This window comes from Heliangelus exortis, chromosome 12 (genome assembly GCF_036169615.1).
Source record: "Heliangelus exortis chromosome 12, bHelExo1.hap1, whole genome shotgun sequence".
NCBI lineage: Eukaryota > Metazoa > Chordata > Aves > Apodiformes > Trochilidae > Heliangelus > Heliangelus exortis.
The window spans coordinates 5759520-5782642 of record NC_092433.1 but is presented as its reverse complement, the minus strand read 5'-3'; the positions used below and the strand labels follow the sequence as shown (position 1 = coordinate 5782642).

General features: G+C 38.1%; 1 protein-coding gene across 1 annotated transcript; it reads right to left on the bottom strand.

Annotated features, from left to right (window-relative positions):
- Nucleotides 1-4529: 4529 nt before the first annotated feature.
- On the bottom strand, nucleotides 4530-20261 carry RFT1 (RFT1 glycolipid translocator homolog). Its single transcript, XM_071755641.1, has 13 exons — nucleotides 20143-20261; nucleotides 19959-20044; nucleotides 19264-19380; nucleotides 17287-17476; nucleotides 16651-16752; nucleotides 15585-15719; nucleotides 14625-14703; nucleotides 14298-14348; nucleotides 12896-13026; nucleotides 11556-11700; nucleotides 9259-9364; nucleotides 8138-8387; nucleotides 4530-7267 (listed from the first exon to the last, which is right to left on the bottom strand). Exons 1-13 carry the CDS (start codon nucleotides 20203-20205, stop codon nucleotides 7103-7105), a joined length of 1620 nt encoding a protein of 539 aa, XP_071611742.1. The 5' UTR covers nucleotides 20206-20261; the 3' UTR covers nucleotides 4530-7102.
- Between the last annotated feature and the right edge of the window lie 2862 nt (nucleotides 20262-23123).

Sequence of the window (23123 nt, the reverse complement as noted above, 5' to 3'; positions counted from 1 at the left end):
AGCCTCTCACCTTTCTAAGGCATTAATTGTATCCAGACAAACTTCTTTCTCCATTTTTTTTTTTTTTTTTTTTGCTAATACTCTAAACCAGCAAACTCAAATAATATTGTCAACTGCTTATTTCTGTTCTCCATCTGCTTAATTATAAACCACTGGTTCCACATTTCCCCATCAAACAAAATCACCTTTGTATTTAGTACAAATAATTGATCTAGAAGTATTCTACTAGACCAGGCAAAGAACAGTAACTACCATCATATCCTCCTGGCACAGTCTCATTGCAGAAGTCTTTGCTCTGAACCTACAGCTTGCACAGAAACATTTTATTTTGCAGTTGTCTGATATTGTTACTAGAATACAGGTATCTCCACCGTTCTTTCCCTTATTCTAAAAGCAAGTATTAGTTTGCCAGTCAGTTTTATCAATAGCATCATACTAATTACAATCCTAACATAATACTAATACTTACTCATACAATCTTGCTTTGGTGTTACCTCTCAGTTTGATGATTCTATTTCATTTGTAATTTTTCTTTCATATGCATGTTAAATCCCAAAATTCTCTGAGCTCTTTACTAAAGTACTTTTAGTATTTAGTGTTCCTGTTTCAAACCTCTTCCACTCAGTTTTTTTAACCCCTTCAGGAGTCTCTATAGTTAAAACACTTGCTGAAAAGGACATCATCATTATGCTGAGCTACTTCTCTTCAAGATGGCAACATCATCCTGAAAAATAAACCATAAGAGCTTACAATGACTGTTAAGTTAAAAGGTTTTGATTCACTCTTTCAAAGCTCCACCCAAAATTAAGTAACTTTTTGCAAGATAGGCATTTTTTTGTATTTTGGTCTATTCTTTTTTCTGTTACTTCTTCCTGATACACTGCACAGCCAGCTTTTCCCACAATTACAACTGAGCTGTGCCTTCACACACACAAATCCTACATAATCCTTGGGGCCTGAGCCACATTACAAAAGGGTATTAAGTGTTTCACCATTCCCCAAGCACACACCTTTCTTTCCTCATATTGGCCACCACCTGGCATCAGCTCATCAAGCCAATTCCAAATCTTTGAAAACAGCTATTTCTGAGTCATCCTCTAATTTTTTAAATTGCTGATGTTTTCCCCATCTGGTAAACAGTCAGCCCTCGTGGAATCCTAAACAAGTACCTTCAATGTCCAATTACTCTGTGCTGTGCACTTGTTTTGAGTTTGTTATTCTGTTCTTGTTCTCAGTCTCTGGCTTTCACTCCAGAAAACCTCTTTCACCTGCCCTCTCAGTTTGCAGTCCTCCAAGTGGTTTAATTCAGGCAACTTTTGTCAATTACAAATAAATTTCACAAGTAGGATATATTCAATTTTAAAAGGATAAGCCACACACTGCTTTAGATGCACAAGCCCAGCAGAACTTAAGCCACAGAGCACACTACATTCACAACACTCAGCATCTCTACTAGATTAATGCAGAGAATCTCTGCAGCTCCCTGAACTGAACCTTCAGGTCTCCTGAGCTGCCATCTCCTAATTGTGTATTTACACTCAGGAATGTATAGCCATAGGTGGTTTCCTACTTGAGCTGCTGTCTGAAGAAAGCAATCCTAGTCCTTTATTCTGCATGGTTTTCCTACAGACATTTTCACATTTTCCTTAACAATCTGAGCCAAGGTGCTCAGAGCTGTGCAGCAGGAGCCCCAGTCTATGGGTCAAAACACCTACTCCCAACTGACCATGGGAGTTTCCACCCAGCCCTCATCCAACCTTTCAGTACCAAATGGAAGTTCAGTGAAGCCCTGGCACATTCCTGGTCAGAGCCCCAGACATAGCAGAGCTCTCAAAAGATGTGTGCAGAGCTACTCTGTAACAAAGTCACATGAGGCAGAAAAAATACCAAAAACATAAATGCAACTCTGATGGAACCACAGAAAAACCCACAGTTTCCACAAGCTAACATACTGTCAACCTCAAATAGCAGGGCTGTTAAAGAGAAAGAATATTATCACACTGTTGCTTGTCTTAATGCAAAAATAAAAGTTTGTGATGAGTGGTCTGTAGCAAAGTAAACTCTACTTCACAGGCATAGTCTGCTTCTTCTAAGTATTTTCTACTGCTGCCTGGAAAAGCACTTGTGCAGATACTCAGTTTTATTTGCAGTGACAGAAAAGCATTCAGACATGGAAGTAACTCAAAGACTAAAGACCTTTCCTCAGTGGAACACTATGCTCCTTGCACATGTACTGTATTCTGCCACATTTCCTTCTTTCTTTCCTCATACCATAAACCTCAGTCCCCACAAGAGACTGCTAAAAATCCTTACACAAATAAGAGAAGGCACATAAGTGCACTTTATGGTACATGTTTTATAAAACTGTTCCCCAAAAAAATCATCTATTAGGAAAACTTCAGTACTGCCAAGTCAGGCTTCAAGAACCAAAACCAATTCAATTTTCCTGTATAGCCTTTATTTTCTCCCTCCCCACTCCCTACTTTCAGTGCCTTGCAAGCAGGTCAGCCAACCTTCAAGCTACCTGTCAAAGACACTTGTTCCACCCCAATGCAGGACTCTAGTGACCCACCACATTTCTGCATTGAAACTTTCCAGGATGATTTTTCTGTAAATAAAGAAGGGAAATATTTACATACAGGAGCTGGTTGTGAATGGATTACTAACAGATGAATGAAATCAAGGAAGGAAAAAAAAATTAAAATCAAAAAAAGGCCTCACTTGAGACATAAGTAAGGATCTTTGGAACAGCACTGGGACTGTTCCACACACCTCCCCTCTCCCAAGGAGGAGCCACAAGGGATCAACTCTGAAATATTCCTGCATTCGAGACTGTTACAGGCAAAACTCTACATTCTTCTGCCAAGCTCTGTTACAATCTTCCCTTTTTGAAGCTCCATCTCCAAAGTGTATTACAAAGAACAAAATACAGTTCTTGTTTAAGAGCAGATTAGAATTACTCACGTATTTTATTTATGTTTAAGGACTGCTATGTCACTTTTTTTTTTCCTCTAGACACAGCTTAAATTATTTTAGTCTTCTTAAGTGGGTCACAGATATAACACATCTGTCCTGCTGGTTTTGTTCCTTTCCACTTTCTCAGTTCAGTGAGATGGCATAAAACTCTCCAGAAACACCACACTGAAGACAGACATAACTGTGAGCCACAACACCTACCTAGCAAATCAACACACAGAGCTCTGGGAACAGCCTCTGACACAACTAAAAGCAGGGAGCCTGGCAAAACAAGACCCAAAACTGTTTTTTACCTTTCCCCCCACAGGAAAACCAATTATGGTACCTTAGCTGAATAGCACTCATCAGATTCCATGCATGAAGCTCACGACAGCAGTTATGGGTATCCCAGATGAGAAGGGTTCATCCCTCTTTCCAGATGACAGCAACGTAACACACAAACCACATTTCAGATCCACAAACTAAAGAGCACAAGCATCTTCTTTTGTGGAAGTAATCTAAAATGCAACAGAGATAAGCACTTCCTATCCATGCTTAGATCCCCCAGCTGCTAATGCTTTTGAGCACGCCTTGCACTTCGTTTCCATGGCCCAGCTGTACATCAGATGTGGAGAGCTTCAAACTTCATTTTAAGCTTATAATGAAAATGAACTGCATTTACATAGCCCTCTCAGAATGCAAATGAACTTATGTATTTTGTGCCAAATGAAATCACTACATCTCAGCAAGACTTACTGATGTGGTTACGTTCAGAAAGCCTCCAATCGTCTCTTTATTATTAACTTTAAAATAAGAGTAATTAAACCATTAAAAAATATGATGTTCAAACAACAAGAAATATGCAATTCACAAAGAATTTTGAAGTTCCAAAAGCCAGCAAATTAGGACTGGCTGATCTCAAGGTACTCACAGTCAAACAAGCCTTCATATGAACTGACAAATCAATACCTCTTACAGGTGCTAAATCGTAATCAACATTCAAGCTTACATCTATAACTTTTCATGTCTAATAAATTTATCATTAAGAGTAAAAGCCTTAACTCTTAACATCCTTAAAAGAGCATGTGTGTACCCCTGGGCCCCACTTTTTTTACATAAAAGTAAAACAATTACTATACTAGGGGAAAAAACCAGCTGACCAATTGCTTAGCACCAACACCGGTACTGCCAGCTGCAGCATAATTCATCAAAAAATATTATCAAGTTTTCTCCTGGCCACTTAAACAATGAACTATTGTGATAAAAGCTGCTTAAAAGCTAAGAAACCTGGTCATCCCAATCCATACATACATTTAGACAAAAGCAGATGATAAAAGGTCAGAGGTGAGCATAATAATGACCCTTCCTACCAAGATACTTCAGTAAATTTTCTCAGCATGTGTTAGGAAATGGCATCTGTTTCTAGGTTGAAAAATTAATGTACATATAAAAGATCCTAGAAAAGACAACCAAATTTAGGCATCAAATGTACCAAAGATACCAATAGCATGCCAGTAACCTTCAACTGGAAGACAAAAACAAAATGTGAAATTAAAAAGTGAAATTAATTAAAAAAGTGAAATTAATTTTATTTAGCATTATCCTATTACACAACCATTTTATCTTACAGTTGTTTGAATGTTATTCATCCAGGTATTAAAAAAAGGCCCCACACATCACATGATGCATGAAATCATAACTTCCTCCAAAGAAAAAGTCTTTATTCTTCTCTGGCTTAAACTACAGGATTCAGAAAAACAAAGCAAAACAGCCTCCTTAAACTTCTAGACAAGCATCCTATAGTGCCTTTGGTGGACAGAACTACAGACAAAAGGGAAGTTTGGTCTAGTTTTGGTCAATTTTGTCCCTGAGTTTTCTTTTTCATTTAGAAATTCATTAATAGTTTATGCAATAAGGAACACACAGAGAATTAAGGAGACAGCTTCATAGGTCCTATACTTCCTGCCACTCCTTGCCGTTTCCTGCCACATAAAATACATTTTTTAAAAAATACACAAACCACAAAAATCAGCCTGCCATCACTCATCAGCTTACCAATCATGTTAGAGAGGAATGGATCCTTAATTTGCAAACAAACAGTGGTTAACTCACCTTAAATGTCTTCCTGACTCACATGAACTGCATTTTCACACGTTGAGATACAAGCCTTTCCATTATTAAATCAACTAATTGGTTTTAAAACACAACCTCTCTTTAAATAGCACAGCATTTATGTTAAAAAAAGTGAGACCAGCCAGCCTGTTATTCCAACTGAGGTCTCACATCACCCTATTTATGACAACATTGCCAGCAGAAGTAAAACCAGAGCAGCTGAGATTGTAAGACCAGACAAGACAGTGTGACTTCAAGTTCATTTTGTATGAAAAGTTCTTCATCTTCATTCTAAGTAGTTCTTAAAACTTGATTGTACACATTTAGATACTCCCACAGTAACTTCCCAAAGTCACACAGAAAAAGACAATCTAAAAGAGTCTGTAAATTCAACTGTCTTGTTTTTTTCCTAGCAACTTCAGAAAAATCAATAAATCTCTCTCTAGTGCCTTCCAGCTGGGCAATGGAGATGCCACCACTAGCTGAGGAAGAGCACCCTTCTCTTCTGTTACATTTTGGCTTTTATAATTTTTAATTTGCCAGGTTCTCATATAAAGTATCTTTGGCAAAAATCTCCAAGTAAAAATTACCAGAGTTAAGAAAACATTTTTAACAGTATCAAACTGAAGACACATACCAAAAGCATCTCACATGGTGAACTCTGGTTAGCAGGATAACTCCTCAATGCCATTACAGTGAAGAGGCTTTTTAAGTGGTCTGAGTATCTGCAGAGCTGCTACATAATTAAACTAAAAGCTTTCAACTGCACACATTTTTCATCACTTGACATTTTTTGATCCATCCAAACACTGCAAAAGGAACAGTGATCATTATAAACCTGACATTTGTACATCCTGAAACTGCTAAATTCAGGTCTAAGACAACAATAAAATACACCATTAGTAAGACTAAGCCAGCAGCCTAACATCCAATTTAACAACTTCTGATTGTGCAAATTTCCAGCAATTTAAAAAACAATACTGAGGTTGACTGAACAAATAAAGTAACAAGACAAGGAAAACTGGTGGAACAAAATGAAGCATTTTCTATCCAATAATAAAAGTTTCAATATGCACAAATCTTTGAAATAAATCTTAAATATGATAAATATTTTATTTCAGAGAAGATAAATAATTTTATTGAGACAAATTTGTTTGTGCTGCCATTTAACATTTCAGATAAAAACAAAAAACAATGGAGTTAAATTAAAAAGTTTTTATGATTAACCTTTTTAGGAATTCTGTGCCAGTGTGTCTGTACTTAACACCTGTAAAATCACTACTCAAAACCCCTTTTCTTTTTAGCTAAGGCTTCAAAGTATTGTGACAAGTTAATCAATACCCTCATAAATGAATGATATGCTCAATGAAATAATCTCACATAGCTAGCATGGACACATGCTGTGTATTGCAGTTTACTTGTAAACATCAGAACTTTCTGTTCACTGCTTTGCACTTCAGAACACTGACAACTCAATCTCTCTGCACCACATTATGTTTTGCTTCAGTAGCAGTTATACTGCTGCTGGTCCTTACTCCCATGTCTTCTTCAGCTTTTGTTTTGTGGGTTCTGGTTTGCTTTTTTTCTGTCAGATCATTTCTTTTTTAACCAGTTAAGCATCCCACCACGCCAATAAGGGCAGTCTTAACTATACCTTAAGATGTAAGCCATTCCTCCATACATGTGGTCCCTGCTGGCAATAACTGGAGCTCTCTATAGGACATCTGTCCCCTAGGTTATGTCAGGAAAATGTATCTTAAGCCTTCATTCATTACCAAAGAAGCTGTTTGAAGAAAAGCTTGGAGAGAATGATGCGGAAAGAGGAAATTACTCAGCTCTCCTTCACTATACTGACCAGTTGAGAAGACAAAACCTTCAGATTGCAACCTTTTACATTGCCACTCTGATACCAAGGCTTCCAATAAACACAGGTGGAAGCCTTTTTCCATACAGATTTTATGCAAAAAAAAAATAAAAATAAAAATGCAGCCCTTTTCTGCAAACATGTACAGGAACTATTCTGCACACAAGCATTTCAAGTTCCTTTCTTCATATACCGGGAGAGGAACTGACTTCTGACAAAGTGGATGAGCTTGGTCTCTGTGCAGAACATCGTAATGATGGTTGCTGCAAAGCACAGAGCCCCCACACTGATGTGCATCAGCCTTGCCATCCAGCCCTTATCACAGCAGAAGAATACCTGCAACAAAAGAAACAAGCAAGCATAGGAAAACTGGTCAGCACCAAGCAGATTTACTGTCTCATTAAACAATAAAGGTCCAAACGCTCTTTTGATGATACTAATGCCATCAACAAGCTGAGCCCAGTTTTGCCACATGCACTAATCCTACAGTAAATCATCTTCAGTAGTTACAACACTTGCAGAAAATTCTGTCAGTAAAAGACAAACATTCAGGAGATACCTGGCAAATGTAGAAGTTACTCTGACCTGGCATGCATAAATATGTTAACCAAGGTATTAGAAAAACTCTTTTGGTGCTACCATACAAGTCTGCTACTTTGCAGCAACATATTAGGCTATTTTCTTACAAAACCCCATGGAAATCTCCCATTACAAAATATAAAGCTCTCCTTTCTAAGACATAGTGGACTTTCTATTTGTCAAATCGTTGTACATTGAAATGCTACCATCTCTCTAATAATTAGTCTGCACAATTACCATCTCAGTCTGAATAAAAGGGATAAATGTGCTCCAGGCACTTTGTTTCTGCTCCTGTTTTCATTGTTTCCCCTCTATCACTTTTTATTACTAATTTTTAATAACGGTTCTTTGTGCTACTGCAAAATTTCAATTATTATTAAGAGCTAAGAACACGGATTCATTTATATACAACAGAAATGTGTTAACTTTTACTTCACTTGTCAAATACATCTTCTGCAGGCGGGAGAGAGAATAAAAGTCACTTAATATTATACCTGACCTTGCCTGCAATCCAAGTCTTCCAGCCTATCCTCATCAGCCTGCTAATGGTATCTCTCAGCTTGTGGACACAAAAGCCACTTGACACCAACTTTTGCAGTGAAAGCAAACTCTGAGAAAGATGCTTACCTCTGAGAAACCAGTGATTACTCCACTTATGATATAAACGAGTACCAAAGATGGGGAGGGAAGCAAGCCTGCCAAAGGTCTGTAAGTGCTTTCTTTGAAGTAATCATAGATGTAGTGGATGCTGTGAGCTATTCGAATCCCCATGTTAAAGCAGTTGGCAAGGATAAAGCCAATGCTGCCGTGCCAGTGGGTCAAGAAGTAAGAGATACAGAGAAATGTGAAGGACAATGCCAGCATTACAAAATTGTACCTAGGAAAAGAAGAGAAACCACTTAACAGTACAGTCACAGGATTTACCACAATTTGTCTTCTAAAATAAACACAGAAATACTCTCACCATCCTTCTAATGAAGGAAGTTAAATCAGGGACGAAATGTTAATTAAAATAATTCATCGAAATAATGGAAAATACATCAAAGAAACTAAACCAAGAACTAAATTATGAGAAGAAAACTTTCACTTATCAGCTGTATACTAATTTCAGAAAGTCAAAATCAGTAAAAATTATTAGTAATGTAGAAATATGGGGATCTTTTGCTACTTTAAGGTATGTATTACAGAAAAAGAGTGCTCAAAAAGATGATGCTTTATTTAGTTTCTTCCAGGCTGGAAGGGATCTCAAAGTCACCTAGTCCAACCTCCTACTTAAAGCAGACAAACTCAGACCCTCTGTTCATAGCATCCTGAAGTGTACCTAAAATCACAGTGACTCCACAATGTAAAAATTTAATAGGTGAAAAACTGTTACAAGCTTTAAGTCATAACCTGTGTGAAAAACTAACTTCAAGCACATATGTACATAAAACAAGATTTCATATTTTAAATATTTTCCAGTTAGTCATGTACCAGAAGTTAATTTAACAACCTTTTTATTTCTTAATTTCTGACCTTTTGACTCCAACATTTCAACACTGGCTAAGGCTTCTACATCTAAATCTCCACAGACAGCTACGTGCCTGAGACAAGGGACAGCTCTTAAAGTGACTCAGAAAAATTTGCTCCATTGAAAAAAAGAATTTCCACACACATGCCCATGCAGAAAATCATTGTTTCCATGTTGAGCTCCAAGCAAACCATATGCAAATTAATTACATTAATATTCTGGGGATACTATTTCCTACCTGTCTACCTCTTCTTTGCACATCAAAGCAAAGGTAAAACATTCTGTTACTCCATTGACAGCAAGAAATAGGACATACAAAGAATAACACCGGAGAAGATCTGGACCTAAAAAAAAAAATAAGAATTACAAGTAGATTATTATTTCTGTTATAAAACTGCATTGATTTTACACTCAAAATTGTAATGTTATCACCAATGGAACTAAGTTCATTTGAAGAAGTTCTGTCTAGATTTCCTGACAAATTTGGTAAATAAACAATGAAAAAAAAGCAAAAAACCAAACCCTATACAGCCAAGAACAGCAGTTATTATAGTAATAAAAAAGATACTCATCCAAAAAAGTATTAAAAGGGATTTCCCAATTAAAAGTCAGTATTTACCATAATCCAAATCACCTTTTGTACAGGAATTTTGGAAATTAATCCAAGAGCAATTGTAAGAGTCATTTATATTTTGAAGACAACAGCAAGAAAAACAGATGGGTTGTTCAACACATTCAAAACCGTGCTGGTTAAAATTGATACTCAGATTTCTATGAGTTGGGGATAATTTATACATAACTTCAAAATTCTCCATCCATCTCTTAATCTTTTCTTGTCCTTCAGAAGTTATAGTACACAGAAAAAAATCCCATACTTTTTAGGAGGTTACTGTGCATCCCTGAATATCCTTTCCTGATTGCAGCATTGTAGCTCATATTACTGAGCCTCCTCCTGTTTTGTTTCCAAGTAACAACTGCCCAGTGAGCAGTAAATAAATACAGTGGAGGAAAGCTGAAGACTTTTCAAATTTGCATAAAAACATTAAACTAGAGAGCACTCAGAAGGAAAAAATATCAAAATGAATATACCCAGGAATACCTGGTAAAATAAGACAGTATGTATGCTCAACATTTCATTTTCACACAATGTCATTGGGTAAAATGATAAAATTCCTTGAGTCATTTGATTTGCACCCATTTTCCTAATCATAGCCCTTTCCAGCCAAGTAAGCATGTCTAAAAGAGTGGGCCCAGACAATCATTCTTGTTGAGAAAGAGGAACAGAAGATGTTTTCTTCAGAAAAATAGTTGGCTTCCAGGTTCTAGAATGACAATTTATCATAACATTTGCTTCCAAAATTAGAAACAAATCTGACAGAACCAGCAAGTCAACTCAAAACAACATCCACTAGTTATTAGCATTTTTTTCTTGTTTATGTGGAGTTTTCCTTAGAATCACTGTACAAATTGAGCACCATCTTCCAAATAACATGCAGGGGTCTGAAGGAAAAATATCTAAACGCTTAACACGTTGAAATAGAGAAGTGTCTATAGGGTTAGAATATATCAAATCATCTTTACACTGAATAAGGTAATGTAAATTAGTTTTAAAGCCCAACAAGCAATATTCCAAGGTTATGAAGGTGCAGAACTCTGACAAGTGCAAGTGTCTTCAGCACAATATACTGTCACGAGCTTTTACCTTCCCTGGAACTTCCTCCTAATTAAAATAAATCTTGAAATGGAAAACATAAGCTACCACAGTAGCACACAGGCAAAATTTCAAGACAGAAACCCAACACAACAGCACCGAGGAGCTGCTGGATCTTCTCTCAAGATGGGGGAACTAGGAACCAAGACACTACACAGGACTCAGCTACAGCAGACAGATTGTTTTCTCTAGAAGAAGCTCCTGCAGGTCAACTGAGAAACCAGCGAAAGAACTCAAGAAAAACGTGCAGGCTACAATTTATGTGTTTGCTTCAAAAATGAGTTAAATGAAGCTCTGCTTTCTGACCTGAAAACCTACAATGACCTACAAATTCCGAGTGCTTCTATGGACAACAATATGCACAACTATAGCATGACTCCTATTGTTTAACATCATTTTTTAAAAAAAAACTATTATTGTTTCTATGCTAAAGCTATGGATTTTTTGGTTCCAGTTTGTTGTACAAGTTTTCAGGGGGTGGTTGTTGTTGTTTTAAACAGCTGTAGGTAGAAATTCTACATCGTGGAGTAATCAAGCAGTCCTTTAAAATGTTCTTTTCCAACAACATGAAACTGCAGAAAGGCAGAGTCCCAAACCTGATCAGACTTATTTTAGAGCTCAATATATTTATGTTTTGTATTTATATACATATATGTAACATACATTTTTATACACATATATACAATGTATACTATTTATATTTTAATGTGACTACATATTGTTATTACAAAATTATCTGCTGATTTACCTGAGAATTCATAATAGTTACAGTTTCACTTTTTAAAGAATGTTTGAGGTTTTTTGCCACCTGTATAAAAGTTTACCTGTTCCAGAACTGAGCATTGAGCCTCCATAAATATCCAGAGCCAGCTGAGAATAGGCATAGCCAAAAACTGTGATGGTAAGGCCAATCAGAAGCACAAGTTTCAACAGCAATTCTAATACATTTGCAGCCATAGTAATATCATCCTGAAAAAACATTGTAGTCAATTATATGAATCAGAATCAATCTGATTTATTTTCACACAGAAAAGCTACTTCACAGAAAAAAACAGTTTGCACAGTGTCAATAGCTGTGAAACTTATTTTGAACCATCCATACACAGTCTTCAGAAATACATTAAAAAATGTCTACGTTATTTCATTCTATGTTTTACTCATTCCATATCCTACACAAATAATCAGCCATCAACAAGTCTGTTCAAGGAAACGTGCAAACAGCACTTGCACCTGTTTAGCAGTTAGTACATGGCAAAGGAGAGCACAGCATCTGCCTAAGGCCACAGCTGAAGTCAGCAAGAGGGTCAGATTCTTATTGCTACATGGGGCTACAGGATTTGCCACAACATACCCAGCAGTTTGTCAGCTGTACTACCTCATTACAAGAGTTATTCTTGTAATGTAATATAATTTCAGTAGATGCAAGGAAAACTCAAGCATTTTGCCAGTTATACATACCAGATACTTAATATATAGAGAATGTACTCATACACACAGCTCTCAGCCTGCCACCTGAAACATGGGATTTGTTTAACCACATGCAACAGTGCAAGTAGCTGGATTACTGCAAAAAGTTGTCACAGTGTCAGACAAAAGTCAAGGCTGACCTTCAAGACTGATCAAGAATTTCTTACCTAGGGCATGCATAAGTGTCACTCTGTGGAACAAAACACTTGTTTGTTTTATCACTGATACTCAACATAGAGAAGGCCGTGAAAAACAATTTTATTTCTTCCCAAAACTGGAAGAAACATTTTGAAACTTTATGTAAATATTAATTTAATACTTAGCTACTTAAATTTTCAAGTCAGTTGGGTATTTTCAGATGGCATTTATTTGACAGAAAGAGCACACTTCTGTGATATAAAGGGTTGCCTGTGTATATCTGGAAATACATGGTACACTGGGGTTTATATTATACTGTTTGGAGCAGGTTATAACTTCAGTTATAAAACAAGGCAAAATTATACCAATTTATATGCATATCAATTTCTATTCCCTTACCATTCTACCTCTTTTCTTAAAAAGTAATTTTTTCCATTCACTTCCAACTTCTCAATTTTAGCAGCCTTTATAGTCAATTTTAAACTCACATTTCTGTGATGCAACTTATCTGTAGCAAATATTAAGTATCAGATGTATAATTAATAAAAAATAAACATACCTGCTTCTGATCCTTTACGCTCTTCCCTCTTTCCAGCACTTTGGCAAAAAAGACATAAAAACTCTCCTCAATAGGCAAAAAGATAAACCTGGCCACCAGTGAACCAAGATTATTCACGATATCATATACACCTCAAAGAAACAAAACAAAAACAACAGCAACCTGTTATTTTTCAGATGCATTTTAATTCCAAGTCTTCAACAATAACATGAATCCTCACTTAACATTTTCACCAAAGAGGAAACAAGTGGAATTTAGTGCAACATTAAAGCAGGGCTCCCTAAAAATTCTGACAGTCGCAGCAACCACAGCCCAAAACAAGACTTGGTCGTAGTTGGCAAAGCTCAGACAAAAGTATCAGCTACAGAGGTGTGAATTTAGTAACAGCACCAAACCACATAAAAATTCTTAAGGTAGAGGAAGTTAAAAGATCCTGATCAATATAATTGACTGAGAACATCAATGTAAGGATTTACTGATGCAAGAGAAGAGAAAGGTATCTGCTTTTAGTGTGAGGTTGCTCTTTTTACTTTCACTGAAGTGGAAGAGCAATCCCACCTGACATTTTTCCAGCATTTCCATCCACAACAAGATACTGCTCCAAACCTGATAACCTATGTGTGTGGTTGTATATACACACACACAAAGTACAGTTACTGAAAGCATACAAAGTCAGTCATTTGTAGAAGCACTTTATATATTTACAGGAAATAACAGAGGAAGGTTCTGGCTGATTTCACAGGACTTGGAACCAATGTTTCCCAACAATGAGGGTACAAGTGTCTTTGTACTCATTGCTCCTTTCAAAGGCCCTTCAAGTAAGGGGCAGTTCAGTTGTTCTGCAGGGAAGGAAGAGCAGAAATGGGCAGTTACCAGGAGCAAGCACACAGTTAAGTATTTATGGGGGAACAGACTACTGCCAGCAATTAAAAGTAATTTAAGCCAGCCAAGAATCTTGTAACAGTGGGCCAACAATTACAGCCTACTTTCCTTCCTCCACAAGCTATAAAGGCCCAAGGTATGGCCAACTCTGTCATTTTAATATCTACTGCCATAAATCATTTTGTAACCATGATGAATTCTTCCACAGAACATAATTCAATTTTGATATGCAATGAGGTGAACAACCATGTTCTTGCCACAGCAGCTAACAGAGAATCAAAAGGAAGACAGAAACCAGCAGGAAAAGAGCTTTGATCCTGAAGAAAAATTAAATTAAAATCCAGGATACTATATTTCTTTTCTACGTCTATATCAATCATTCTCTGAAATGTATCATGAAGGCTGTGAAATCTTCTCAGATTTGCCAGTTATCTTTAAATGCTTTAAGTCATTTTGAGAACCATCTGAAGAGCAGTAACTAAGAAAATTGTGCCACCATTCCACAAACCATCACACTTACCCTGATCTCCAAAATTTAACACGTTCAAAAAAGTCATCACATATCTTTCACCTGTAAGTTCAAAACAAAGAATTTAAATACAAGTCCCTAAATCTTTCCCAATACTTTGTTCAGGCATTTCCAGCATTAAGTATTCAAGAGACAAAGTCAAATGGGACAGCATCTAGTTAAGAATACACACACATTTCACTCAGGTTGGTACCACCTGCTGGCAACAACCTGAAAGTCACATGCCCACAATCACCCCCCCAGCCTTCTGAAGCTTTCAGTAAATTTTAAGTAATTTTCACTAGCCCTCCTCCATCACAACTCTATGTCAAGCCTCACCTTCTGTCAAAATCTGCTTCAAGAAGGATTGTTTGAAGAAACTCCAAGTCAACCGTGCTTCCTTCCAGTTAACAAAGGTCTGCAAAAAAAGCAAACACAAAACACAAAGTGGAACTAGAAGATACAAAGCCAGCACACTACTCAAGGCTAGTTCTAACTGTACTGATCAGGAAAACCCACAATTATCACCACTACTAGCACCTAATCCAAAATACTGCTAAAAACAAGCAACAATATCACTTTGATCTGGAAAAGGTTTTTTCCCCTGCTGAAAATTACTACTGTTGCAGATAAAGTACCCAAACAGGCTTCCTACAGAAAATACTACTCAAAGACTGATGAGGGGGGAAATAAAAACCCCAAACCATACTTATTAGCATGCCAATATAACTTTGAGCTTTACTGCTGATAAAAGTTGTTTACTGCTCTTCAAACTGTCCCCATCAGTCTTGCAAACTGGATCTTCTCTACCTGCAAATATTTTCCAACGTCTTTTTCCTCACTGTGCTTTTCTTTCTTGCCTTTTCTTTTGAGAGCAGTTAAGAGACGTGTGTATCATGCAGGATGCTGTGTACCACCATGTTTATAATGCAGAAAAGTCCAAGTACCAAAAATCCATGGTAAAATGGTTCTGGTTTCTTTCCTGCCTCAGAACCCATGATACATGGTCATTTCCCAGCACACTGCAGATGTTCTATATCCAGTCTATGGTTTTTGCAAAGATCCTAAAAGATAGGTCAGCAATAAGCCCATAACTACAAAGAGGTTAAGTTTCATAATCTTTTTCTGACAAGCATTTTACAAATGACAAACAGAACATGTACGTAACTTTTTTAATCAGTCATATCTTCTACAGTGCAGAGATCCTCAAAATCACCCAATTAACTCCACTATCTCATACTAATTTTCAAAGGTCTCTAAAGGAAAACTTGAAATCAAGAAACAAACCATGCAACCTACCTCATCTTCTATCAAGTTAGGTAATAGAGCTTTCATTTTAGCAACTGGAAATGACTTCTTTGTTGCTTCAGGAGACCCCAGAAACATCACAAAATAAATTACATAGCACATGACCAAAACACTGACATATAAAAGCTAGAAAAACAGGGAAGAGAAGAAAAACAACTAGTAATATCAAATAAACTCACAAATGCAGAATTACATGCTAGTTTCAAACTTAATAAGAAAATGAAGTAGCCCTTATTCCTGTAAAATACTAAAGACTTTCATTTAACACCTCAAGAATGCTGTTCTTTTTTGATTTTTTCTTAATTTGTTGGTTACCAAAGCCCTTTGCTAACTTCTATGCTCTTCTATCCAGTACTTTTTAGAATGATTAAACTAATTATAAAGCCATTATTCACTCAGTCAAAACTCAAGTTGACAGAATAGCTGCAGTTTACATCTCTTACTTCAGCTACAAGCTACCTACTACAGCCACTGCAAAAACTGAACAAAAACAAAGTCCAACTTCCACATCTGAGGTGGGTCACATTTTAATTTCTAGGTGAACTGATAAGTGCATAGGCTGTAACTTCACTTTTCTGGTGTCAATATATCCATTCCCCATTGCAGTAAAGAAAAACACTTCCATCTGAGCACATGCTACACATGATTAGCACTTTGTGGTAAGGTGATGTAGGTTGGTGGTACAGGCTGATAAAGTTACATGTGATGATAGTTTGCTATTATCATAGAATCCAAACTCAAAAACTGAAGCCAGATGGTGAGTCTTCAAGCATTAGAATGTATAATTCATTTCAAAAGTATACAAAGTTTTTATAGAATAATATAACCTTACTTGCAAAATGTGCCTTCAGAGACAGAGGAAGATGCTTTATTAAACTGCCTCAGGTCAAAGTGCCAAATCGGTAACAAGTATCAGAAAAATACTAAATACAAGTGCTAAATCAAACCTCCCAGAAGCATTTTCTCTCACCTCAAAGTTATTTAACAGGCTAGATGTCAACGACAAAAACTCAGATGAATCAAGAAATTATAGGAAAAAAAAACACAGGAAACTTACCTGAGCCAAGGAAAAAATGTAGACACCCCATTGAGGATAAAGGACTACTAAAATAACAGTCAAAATGCATTTTGACACTACTGAAAGGCTTTCAGCAATTACCTTTAAGAAAAAGAAAGAGAAGATTTGCTTTCTACCACATTAACTTAGACTTAAAATACACTAGTTTCACACACAGAATTTATGTAAGAATATAGGACTTTCAAAGTCCAGGTGACTGCATCACAGTTTTTCTGCTGAGTTGGCCATCTTCCATTTCAATTTCTCTGTAAATTTTCTATTCTTGTATTTCACAATTCCTCCACTGCACTTTCCCAGCCCTTTGTATGGGACTTACAAGAGAAAACTTTGCTTGTGACAATCATGTTGTCAATTGCTGCATTTCACAATTTTATCCCAACAATCAACTGAAATGCAAAACTCTCCCTCCAATTAGAAGTCATGATTAAGTATTTCACGACTGTAAGGTGATTATTTCCAAATTAACCAAATTTCTTGTGTTAACATGTGTAAATTCATATCCATGGTGCAATTATTGTCAGAATACTAAACAGAAGTTGGTTTCTTTACATGCTTGAATATACAAACATCTAGACAAAAAGAATTCCACACACACACTCCATGTGCTTTACTAACCTTAAGTCTCACAAACAAATGAGCTTGTGCTAAAACCCAGAGTGGTTCTCCCAGAAGCTCGATAATTGCAGAAAGACCAAATGCCACTACACCAGCCTGATAATGAGGAACCACAGAAGGATCAGGTACTTCAAGCAAGTGTAGCCAGACTAAGCTCAAAAAAATAGACCAAAAAACACCAAGAGGGACTCTAAAAAGTTAACAAAAACAATCAGAAGAAATATTATTTAAGTGGGGGGAAAAAACATGAAAACTAGATTAAAATTTCACACATTGACATAATAGTTTAAAATTTTAAAAGTCCTGATGAATTAATTTCCATTATTACAATGTCAAGAGTATTTTTTTTTGTAATGAACATTTTTAAAGCATTCTTTTGCAAGACACAGAAAACATTTTTCCGAGTCAACCTTACGTTAGGTTCTTGAGTAGAAAACAGACAACTACCCACATTTCTCATTCCTTATGATCAAACAGTCCTAGTGCCATATGACCCTGCAGAACACTGCAAACCCCTCATTGCTGCAATTACAAGGAGTCTGGCAGACAAACTGTGCTGGATATCACTGTAACAGCTAAAGATGTCACCACTCCTACTGCTAGTCTCATTCTTCCAGAAATCTCTGGTTCTCCAGAGACCAAACAGCAGAGTGATGTATGCCTGCACCTCAGGTTTGCCAGTTCACAACGCTCAGAGGCACTTTAACAACTGTGGCTGAAAAGCCAAGCAGTGCAGAGGTCTATTACCTTCCATTTACAATGCTTCAGGAACACAGAGCTTCTGGCAGAGTGCAGAGTTTTGTTGCAGCAGGATCTACTTGACCCTCCCATTATCAGATCCCTAATGTATTTCACATCAAGCTCCTAACAAGTATTTTAGATTCTTCAAGAAAGTTAATCTTCTTAAGTTATGCTTTTTCTAAAGGAAAATTTAAAATAAAAACATGCACTAAGTCTCTGTTAGATATCATTTAATGCACACTTGAAAAAGTGAAAGTCTGCCACATAGCAGAAAAAAATTACACTACAGTAAGGAGAACAGATGAAATACATTTAAAAAATGAGTATGAAGCCTATTCCTGAAAGGGACAATCCCTCTTCTTTGTACCTGGGGATGCAGATGACCATGCACAACCTCCCATTCCTGAGCCAGATCTGCTTAACAGTGGATTTCCAGGGAAAGTCATTAGTGAACCAAGGGAGGACTTCTGCTTCATCATGACAGGTAAACTAACATCTCAACCCACCTAACTGGCTGCACAGCTGCAAGATCTTACTGAAGGAAGCAGCAGAGAGGTGTGTCCAGGTACCAGAAGGGAGAAACAAGCCATAAGAGCCATTTAGTTGCAGCCTTTAATTACACTCTCTGGATGCAGCTTCAGACTTGCAGTTATTCAGCTTTGGCTGTTTACAGCTGGATGAAGCAGTCCTACTTATTCCTTATCATTTAATTTTAACCTTGTCTTTCACATCCCTCCTATCCAACACATTTATATTGTCATTCTGTCAAATGGCAGAATTTTAAAAAATACTTTAAAGGGGGGAAGAAAAGCAGCCTAAGCAGCTTCACAAGCACATATCGAGTAATGTGAGCAACACTGAGCATGAGCAACACTGAGCAGGCAGAAGACTGTATTTGTCACCACCATTTGTGACCATTTGTGCACCAGGGTTGGCATTTAACATGTCAACATAAATGAAACTCCACGGTGAGTGACAGAACAAATGGCTCCCGATAACACTGGTAACCCCTTTGCTGATGCACTCTCACATACCCCAGAAAAAGATGAAGTTCATAAACATTAAAGCAACAGACTTGACCAGATTACTGAATCAGTCCTGAAACATACTGAAGATACTAAATGCCCAGTGCTGAAATAATTACCTTAGAAAATAAATGGTTACTCTAATTCTGCAAGTTCTCAGACAGGAATTAGAAATAAGTTCTTAAGAAGTGAATTTTTAAAATTATCTTACGTTAGCCACAACAGATTAATTGTTTTGGTCCAGTTTCTCTTTGTGCTTCCACTCAAACAAGCTCTGCGAAATGCCTCCCGGGCCAGGAAGACAACTGTTGAATACAGCAGAGTTAGCCTAAAGGAGACCAGAAAACAAGAAGAGAAAATTATTTCTTTTCACACTACTTCTAAAATCCTTCATGCAGCAGCATCACCAGCAGTTTTTACACAGGACTGCCTGACAGAGTAATCTAACAGATATTTAAAGAAAACGTGGTGATATGAGGTAAACTACCACCGTTTCCTTAAAATAGGCGGGAAAGAAATTACATGTGAATACTTCATTAGTTCTATAACCCAAAAAGCTCAGCTGCAAAATTTCTCGTATAGCAACCGCATGCAACATGCTCCTGTGTCGAGGCTTCCCTCAGGAAGCGGAAGGTTTAACATGAAACCAGACCACCAGTACCCGCTTATTTTAGGCCAAAGAGTAAACTTCGAGACCAAACACTGCAAAACATTTAACAGTTAATTAAACAACGGTATGCGCAGCGTTATTAGAAACATAAGTACAGACCCCGAGATCTTCCACCGAACTCGTTCAAAAAGCCCCCTGAGGCCGGGAGCCTCACAGATGCCTCCTGGCTTTAGGACAGCGGGTCGGGGGGGGGGACACGGGCTTCCCGCCCCAGTGCTCATCGGCCTCCGCCTCACCTGACATTGACCACGCCGATCAGCTCTCTGGAGAGGTAGCGCAGGGTGAAGGCGTTCAGCCCGAAGGTGACCACCCGGAACAGCACCTGTGGAAAAAGCCGCACGGGAAACACCTGCGGGCCGAACGGGGCTGAAGCGGCTCCCGCCAGGCACCGAGGAGGAAGGGGGAGAGGCGGTCCCGCACCTGCAGCAAAGCGGTGGAGGAGGCCAAGCGGGTGGTCTGGCTGAGCACCTCCTGCGAGGCCATGGGCACCCGCCCTGCCCCGCCGGCAGGAAATGGCGCCGTCGCGCCGCGATCCCGTCAGGCGGGCGGTGCCAGAGCCCTGCGCGGCCGGGACCGCCCCAGCTTGCGGGAGGGGACGGAACCCGCCGGTAACGGGATGAGACCCGTCGGTAACGGGACGAGACAAGCTGCTCATCCAATCTGCTTTTCTTAACGCACCAGGATAAGCGTATGCTTTCCAGTCACGCTTGGGACGCAAATGGTTAACTCGGCTCTCCCGGAGGCTCAGATGCGAACACGTTCAGCGCCAGCCTTCTGGCTTGGTAATCGTTTATCTACTGTAACAACCCCCAAACACTGCACACTTAGGAGATGTCATTAAATAGCATTTTCTGACCAGTGCCATTTTGCAAAGAATGCTGAAAAATCTTCATGAAAGTTCCAAGAATTCCCTTCTGAACAGAGGGCAAACCCTGCAGTGTTGCCTGACTGAAGGAGAAAGACAACCAAAAACTGACAGAAAACACCCTGGGCTACAAGAAGAAAGTATCTTGCTTCATTAAGTGGAAAGGAAAAAAAAAAATAAAAAAAAAACCAACCACCCCTTCAAACAGCAAAGATGGAATTGCAGCAGACAGTGTAATAATACACTGATGAAGTCTTTCAAACAGCCAAGACTTCAGACTCTGTGTTTATCAGCCCAGCACTTCCAAATTATTTCAGATTATGTAAACAGCAATATGGGAAAAGATTCTACATTATAGAACATTCCTTTCAAAAGTGTGGCACTTCTGGCTCAGAAGTCACATTGTTACCAATGCTACAGTTGAAAGAAAACTAAACCTCAAGTCTGAAGTGTTTTCAGAGCAAGGAGGGAGAAGTACCTGAGCCCTACTTGATTTCACCTTAAACAGCACCAGTTTGAAATCAGGATCTTGAGAAAATTATACAATCAACCCAAATTCCTCAAGATTATGTGAAGGAGTCATCTCTCCATCAATTTTGTCTTCTACACAAAACCCCCTCCATCCTCTGATGCATAACACCCACCCCTTTATTCTTTACATGTTGAGAGTAGTGAGGTGTATGTATGTTGCAAAAGAGGGCAGCCTGTGAATTCTTTTAAGTAATATTGGGAACACCTGACTTGTAAAAACCTAACAAAAAGATATTATTATCCCATTGTAAAAATGGAGAGATGGGGACAGAGAAAATAAACTACTCTGTGTTGGGTAATTACAGAGACAGGAAGAGAAGTCAGAGATTTTGAGTTACAGAAGGGTGTTGTAGCTAAAGGGCAGGAAACATTACCCCCACCTCTCTCTAGGCAAGCTTCCAGTTCTCAGATGAAAAATGCAATTTAAAATGTTGCCCTAACTCAGGTTCAGGGCTCGAGTGACAGCAGAAATCAAGAGCATGTTAGAACTTGTGCTGATGTCCACAGGGGTGGCTGAACTGTGGGGATGAAAACCATCACAAATTCATAGATGGTCTGCAGAGGGAAACAAAAATGCAGTTGAGGAGCATAAACCATGCAGCATCTGCCCACACTGCAGTTAGAATTCCTGCTCTTCCCTCTCTCTCCCTACACAAACATTTTCATGATAAGTAGGAAACTTCAAGGAATAAACCAGGAAAAAATGGTGTTCTAATTGGAGGCAATAGTCCAACCTCTTCAGGCATCTGCCAGTAAGTGACAACTAGTGATGTTTTGTAGGACAGTTTGTCTTGTCACCTCATAAAGATGACACAGAAACAGCTGCAAAGCATGGGGAGGTGGAAAAAGAAGAGAACTGTAGCTTCAGCTGTTTTTAATAGGAACCAGCTTTGCCACTTACACCCTTTTGGCATTAATGCACCTAAGCCACTAGATGGCAAACGGCCCCTGAGGCAGCCAGCAGCAAGGCGAGCTGGTTAGTCCCCACACAGCATGCCTGAGATAACTGGTTTTAGTCCAGTAGCATCTTTCCTAGTCTACTGCAGGTTATGTCTGAAAAAAATAGTTAGAATAAGCTAACTCATAACAGTAATGCGGCACAGCACGGTCAAAACCAGAGAGCAGTATTTCCAACTTACAAATTGACCTATCAGCTAACTTGGTTTTGTTCACAACTCTGTGTGAGTAGGCTTAACAACTGAGTTGACAGGAAAAGCCCTTTTAAAAAACAAAAAAAAACCCCAACCAACCATAATTTGTTAATAACTTAAAGAAGGACCAAGTTACTAAAACTGGCATACACCAGTGAGAAAGCTTAGAAGAACACTTAATCAAAACAGTTGCTCTACAATTCTCACAGCAGGCAATGCCCACCTAGAGCATCCTTGCATCCTCTTACTGCAACATATACCTCTTTTGTTGGTCCTGAGGCAACCATTTGTGGCAGCATATCCTAAAATAGTTCATTCTCCTTAGCAGTAAAGGAGGCAAGATATAATATAACTATAACTTATAACTACTATAAGAACTTATCTTCCAGAGTTGGGCTGCATCTGGCAATAAACAAGGCTGGATGTTCCTTCAGCACAGAATGCATATTCTTTGTCATAGGACAATGGATTAAACTGTTGTTATGGTATGTGGAACCTCTACAGCAGAGAAAATCTCTGATCTACTCCAAAGCTGAACTTGTAAGAAAACCCCAGGTAATCTGTATATTCAACATGTACGGACCTTGGAATGCATTGGGACTTTCCTTCAGACTTTCAAAATAAAAAAATCTTAGTGTTTCATGGTACTCAACAGCTGTCTCACCTGAGATAACTGCATTTCATTACCTTGTTAATAAGATATTTCAAAATGAAAGGTGAACATTGACTTCAAATTTCAAACGATATAAATCGACAGTAGTCCAGAAAATTTCAAACCCATTTAGAACAGTTAGACATGGTCCACAATAACACTTCTGCAGAAGGGAAGTTAACTTCATTTCAAATTATTGTCA